Source organism: Verticillium dahliae, genomic scaffold (genome assembly GCF_000150675.1).
Source record: "Verticillium dahliae VdLs.17 supercont1.23 genomic scaffold, whole genome shotgun sequence".
Lineage (NCBI taxonomy): Eukaryota > Fungi > Ascomycota > Sordariomycetes > Glomerellales > Plectosphaerellaceae > Verticillium > Verticillium dahliae.
The window spans coordinates 534,145-538,900 of NW_009276931.1; the positions used below are offsets into that span (position 1 = coordinate 534,145).

Genomic DNA, 4,756 nt, shown 5'->3' on the forward strand with positions numbered 1-4,756 from the left:
TCTCGTCAGACGATTCGTGGCGCAAGCAAGCCTACAGAAGATGACGTAGCGCATGGCGACTCGCATAGGTTGGCAACGTCAACCTGTCGAGTCGGTTCTAATCGGTCCATTCCGGTGATTCTGCGTATACGCGTATCAGTAGCGCGGACTACATTCCGCGTACCGCGGGCTAGATTTTCCAACATCTGAATAGTAGTTAATCACGGGGAATACAGAACCTCTACTTTTCGTAAATTTGTCGCAACGAGAAGTCAACGTTTAGCTTCTGTAGGCACTCAGGAGCATGTGGGCCCCGGTCCTCTTCCGGTGCCGAGTCCCCACTTGTCGCCCGGAGTCGGTAGAATTTAATCAGGGCTCCTCTGAATATTGGGCCGGCCGCACTGTCACGTCAAGAGTTACAATGAAAGGTCAAAAACTGCTGCCTGTGGTGAGAAGAGTATGTCTTGGTGCTCGTCATTGGACTCGGGTGGTGCAAGGTCCTTGATCGTGTGCACTCTATAACGACACGAAGTGAGAAAGGAAGAATATGACCACGCCGGCGGATGAAATGTACAACAAGACAGTGGTGAACCGGAGCCAATATGAACAATAAATCCAGTTCCAGGTCCAGCAGAGGGATGTGCACGGGAGTAGCCTGCCAGAGAGCCTAACATTGAGGCGAAATGAAGGATCCGCTGCTTGGAAGGATTCCAGAAGTCCTTGGTGGCAGTGTTGATGGATCCTCCACGTCTTCGCCTTGCGTCGCCACCTGGCGGATGGCTCACTATTGCAAACCTCCCACCTCCCACCAAATGCATCATCACACCGGCTCCACTCTCAAATGGCTTGTGAATTTAACTGGGGAGGGCTGGCCTCAAAACCGCAGGAGTCTAAACAAATGCAACGCGGTCAACGACGGTGCTTGAGGCGGGTCGTCCCAGTCATAGATTGGTCACAGGCAGTCTACTTCAGGTTAGGTAGGTAGGGGCTGCGGACTCGAAGCAACCGGAGTCGATAATTGGAGCCGATGGGGTGCAATCAGGGACGCATTGGTGGGCATCCTTCGAGTACCTTTCTCTCCAACGGCTGGACGGCAGCGCCAACGGCCGATTGTTGCCCCGAGCACACCTCATGAAGTCATGAAGCGCACGAGTCCGAGTGGTAGGTAATACGCCTTCTGCCTCCAAGCCCGTGGCCAACCTGTCATCTGCTGTCGTTGATTGAACATGGAGTGGCGTGGTCCCCAAGGAACGCCATGTGGTCTTCTCTAAGGCTGGTCGGCGGAATGTTGGGCGGCTGAGCAAGGACCCATGCAGTCAATCAACCCAGGCAAATAACTAGACTTGCTAGGTACCTGCAAGCGAGCATCCACATATCGAGGCCACACGCCCAGCCCTGCAAGCCTAACGAACGTCTTGCAATACGACAATACGGTATTGCAGCCTCGCCTAGCTACTATGTAGCTAGCCTTTGGGCGCCAAAGGTAGGCTGACAGCAGGACCGATATCACATGCCAGCCTCAGGGTGTCGAGGTGTGCAGTCTCATGAGCGACAGTGAGCAGGGCCATTTGAGATTGAGAAAATGCCATGCCCGGAAAGATGCGCTCGATGAGTATGAGGCCCTCCCGAGATCCCAGGCGACACACTACCTCTATGGATGAGGTGAGGTCATGACATATGGCCTGACGGGTGGTGCGGAGGCAGGTGCAACCCTAGAGGTTACCCTTTGCTTCCGTCCACGTCGCGACCCTACCAGCGCTGCTGATCCAAGTGAGCCCAGGGTGGACTTTTGGGGCAATCTGGAGTGGCAGGGCTGGTCACGCTGCAACGAGGGGGCCTCCTTCCGGTTTAGCGTTTCCCTACGGCCCCGCTCGGCATCCACATTGCCGATGAAACCATCGTGAGCCAAGAGCACCAGGCGAGGACCTATCCCTGCAAGCTCCCTTCCTGCAGGCGCCGTGAGTGGCCGGCACTTGCCTCTCCATTGGCAGGTACCCACTAGAAAGCTGCCCAGAGCTCTGGGCGCCTGCTGGGCAACGTCAACACTGCCCTCTCGCCGCGCTCCTTCACCACTGTCATCAGGCAATCAGTGACCATCTCATCTCCTCTCCAATGCTCCGCACGACCCTTCCCCAGTATTCGCCTCGAAACGAACCCCCAAGCCCCCGTCACCCAAGACATTCCCATGTTCCTTCCTGCCTTGTCGCTCTGTACAAAAACCCCGGTATCTCCCTTCCCACTTAGACGAAACCTTGCTTCATCCAACGAATGTCCAATCCCATTCACCATCGCCCTTCATCGATCGCAGTGTCTGAACGGAACCTTGTTGACACACCTGCCTCCACAACTCAATCCTATCCGTCTTCTGTCGCCAATACCAACATGAGTGCTCCAGCCTACGAGCAGCAGGGCACCAGCTCTGGCAAGGCCCCGGTTGCTGAGCCTACCGGTCAGGACTTCTTCAACAACAACAACCTCGGCGCCGAAGATGAAAGGCCCAGGCCTACTAATGGTGCCACCTCGAGCGATGCTGGTGGCATCAACGGCGGCTTCCAGCCCACCCACAAGATGACAGTGAAGCCTCCCGCCAAGGAGGACCTCCAACGCAGCTATGCCACCGTTGTGGAGGAGAATGCCAACCCCAAGGGCTGGTACGGCACCATGATCAATACCGCCGGTGCTATCATTGGTACCCTTGGCGCTATTCCATGCTGCATCATCTGCCCCAACCCTTACAAGAGCGTCAATCAGGGCAATGTTGGCCTCGTCACCAAATTCGGCAAGTTTTATCAGGCTGTTGATCCTGGCCTCGTCAAGATCAACCCCCTCAGTGAGCGCCTGATTCAGGTCGATGTCAAGATCCAGATTGCCGGTAAGTTCTGAACGTCCGAATCTCGACAACGGCTTGTGTGCCTGACTTCAGTGCAGAGGTTCCCCAGCAGACTTGCATGACCAAGGACAATGTTACTCTCCACCTGACATCTGTCATCTACTACCACATTGTTGCGCCCCACAAGGCCGCCTTTGGTATCTCCAATGTTCGCCAGGCTCTCATCGAACGCACCCAAACAACGCTCCGACACGTCATTGGCGCGCGCATCCTTCAGGACGTCATCGAGCGCCGCGAGGAAATCGCCCAGTCTATTGGCGAGATCATCGAGGACGTAGCGGCTGGCTGGGGTGTGCAAGTTGAGAGCATGCTCATCAAAGACATTATTTTCAGCCAGGAACTGCAAGAGTCACTGTCCATGGCTGCCCAGAGCAAGCGTATTGGTGAAAGCAAGATCATTGCCGCCAAGGCCGAGGTAAGTTGCGAGTTCTGTTTCCCCCTTTGTCCTACGAAATTTGACTAACACCCATGCTAGGTCGAAGCTGCCAAGCTCATGCGACAGGCTGCCGACATTCTATCGTCTGCACCCGCCATGCAGATCCGCTACCTCGAGGCTATGCAGGCAATGGCCAAGTCTGCCAACAGCAAGGTTATCTTCTTGCCTGGTGCTAGCCAGGGCATGCCTTCTTTGAACAACGCGCACATCACGGATGGCAATGGCGAGTCCAGCAACAAGAATGATATCACCGGCAGCGACTTCGGAGGTGGGAACCCCGGTTTTCAACAGGCGCTGAACTCCCGCGTTATCGAGAACCTTTGAACGTGTTCATCGAATGCTGACTCGAGGGTTGTGTCGCGTTGAAATAGCGTGGTCCCATTCCTGATTTCGATGCCCTCCACTCGTCGCTGGGCATTTGTCCTCGGCACTGCGATCTTGCTTGACGAATTCTACGATAACCCTCTACACAATCTTTGCGCTTTCCACAGTCAACCCTTTCTGTCGAATTTCATATACCCACCCTTTTTCATCGCAAGAACGACTCACAATGACGAATGCACTGTTCTTGCTCAGTTTTCTGCAGACAGGAAGTTTGCAGCAGCTCGGGCTCGCACGCAGAGACGAAAGACGCCCTGCGTCGTTGCCGAGAAAAGGCAGGACGGATGATACCCCTCGTTCGCTACCATTCCGTGATTCAAGGATACGGTGGTTCTGTATTTGCTTGGTGCAGAGATCTTAACTAGTTGCTTCAAGTTTTTGTGCGCACTCGACTGTTTTTAATGAATGTACTTTACATGTTTGTTGCATGGAATATTCCTGTTTCCCGTGACCTGACCCAGGTGTTCAGGATGAGTCTTTGCGCATCATGAACCCGCCCACCAACCGCCCCGCATCAACAAGATCCGAACTGGTGTAATGGCTAACATTTGACGCTCTCACCGTCAGGCTCAGGGTTCGATTCCCTGGTTCGGAACATGACGCGCTTGTAAGGGCTGAGCTTCAATTTTGGATTTTTTTTGGTGTTTCGAAATGTTTGGGTCATCAAAGGGTTGCGCATGCTGCGGTTGTCCCAAGCTGTGTTAGTGGCAGTGCACAGTCACGCAGTCGGCGAGCTAACAAAGGGGGGACAAGGTGTGAACGAACGAAAGCCATGAAATTCACGACTGTTGGTGGTATCATTGAATACTAATCGTCAAAGCCCCCAAACTCCTCCTCCTTAGCCTCTTTGGCGCCATTCTTCCTCCTTACCTCCTTGATGAGGTCCTGCAGCTCCCTGGCCTCGATCTTCTCGTCCTCGGTCATCTTGCTCTCGCGCTCCTTGTCCCTCTTCTTCTGCCGCTTCTCCCGCCTCTCGACGCGCACCTCGGCCTTTTCGTGCTTGTCGCTCCAGGCCTCGTTGGTCCGCCTCTTGCGCTTGTTCCTGTCGACGTCGCCGGCCTTTTTGACGC

The 4,756-nt window shown here is 54.6% G+C and overlaps 2 protein-coding genes and 1 non-coding gene across 3 annotated transcripts in view; 2 read left to right on the plus strand and 1 right to left on the minus strand.

Annotated features, from left to right (window-relative positions):
• Window positions 1-2,361: 2,361 nt before the first annotated feature.
• On the plus strand, window positions 2,362-4,111 carry VDAG_09226 (erythrocyte band 7 integral membrane protein; the record flags this gene model as incomplete). The annotated part of the gene is made up of 3 exons (XM_009655528.1): window positions 2,362-2,851; window positions 2,908-3,284; window positions 3,345-4,111. 3 exons carry the CDS (start codon window positions 2,362-2,364, stop codon window positions 3,627-3,629), a joined length of 1,152 nt encoding a protein of 383 aa, XP_009653823.1. The 3' UTR covers window positions 3,630-4,111.
• Window positions 4,112-4,209: 98 nt separating this feature from the next.
• On the plus strand, window positions 4,210-4,281 carry VDAG_20242. Its single transcript has one exon. It is a non-coding gene; the product is annotated as a tRNA-Glu (tRNA).
• Window positions 4,282-4,493: 212 nt separating this feature from the next.
• VDAG_09227 (ATP-dependent rRNA helicase SPB4) overlaps window positions 4,494-4,756 on the minus strand; it is a gene marked incomplete at both ends in the record, with an annotated part of 1,970 nt that continues 1,707 nt past the window's right edge. The window contains one exon of the mRNA XM_009655529.1: window positions 4,494-4,745. Coding sequence (XP_009653824.1) covers window positions 4,494-4,745 — 252 coding nt within the window. The remainder of the gene's footprint in view (window positions 4,746-4,756) is intronic.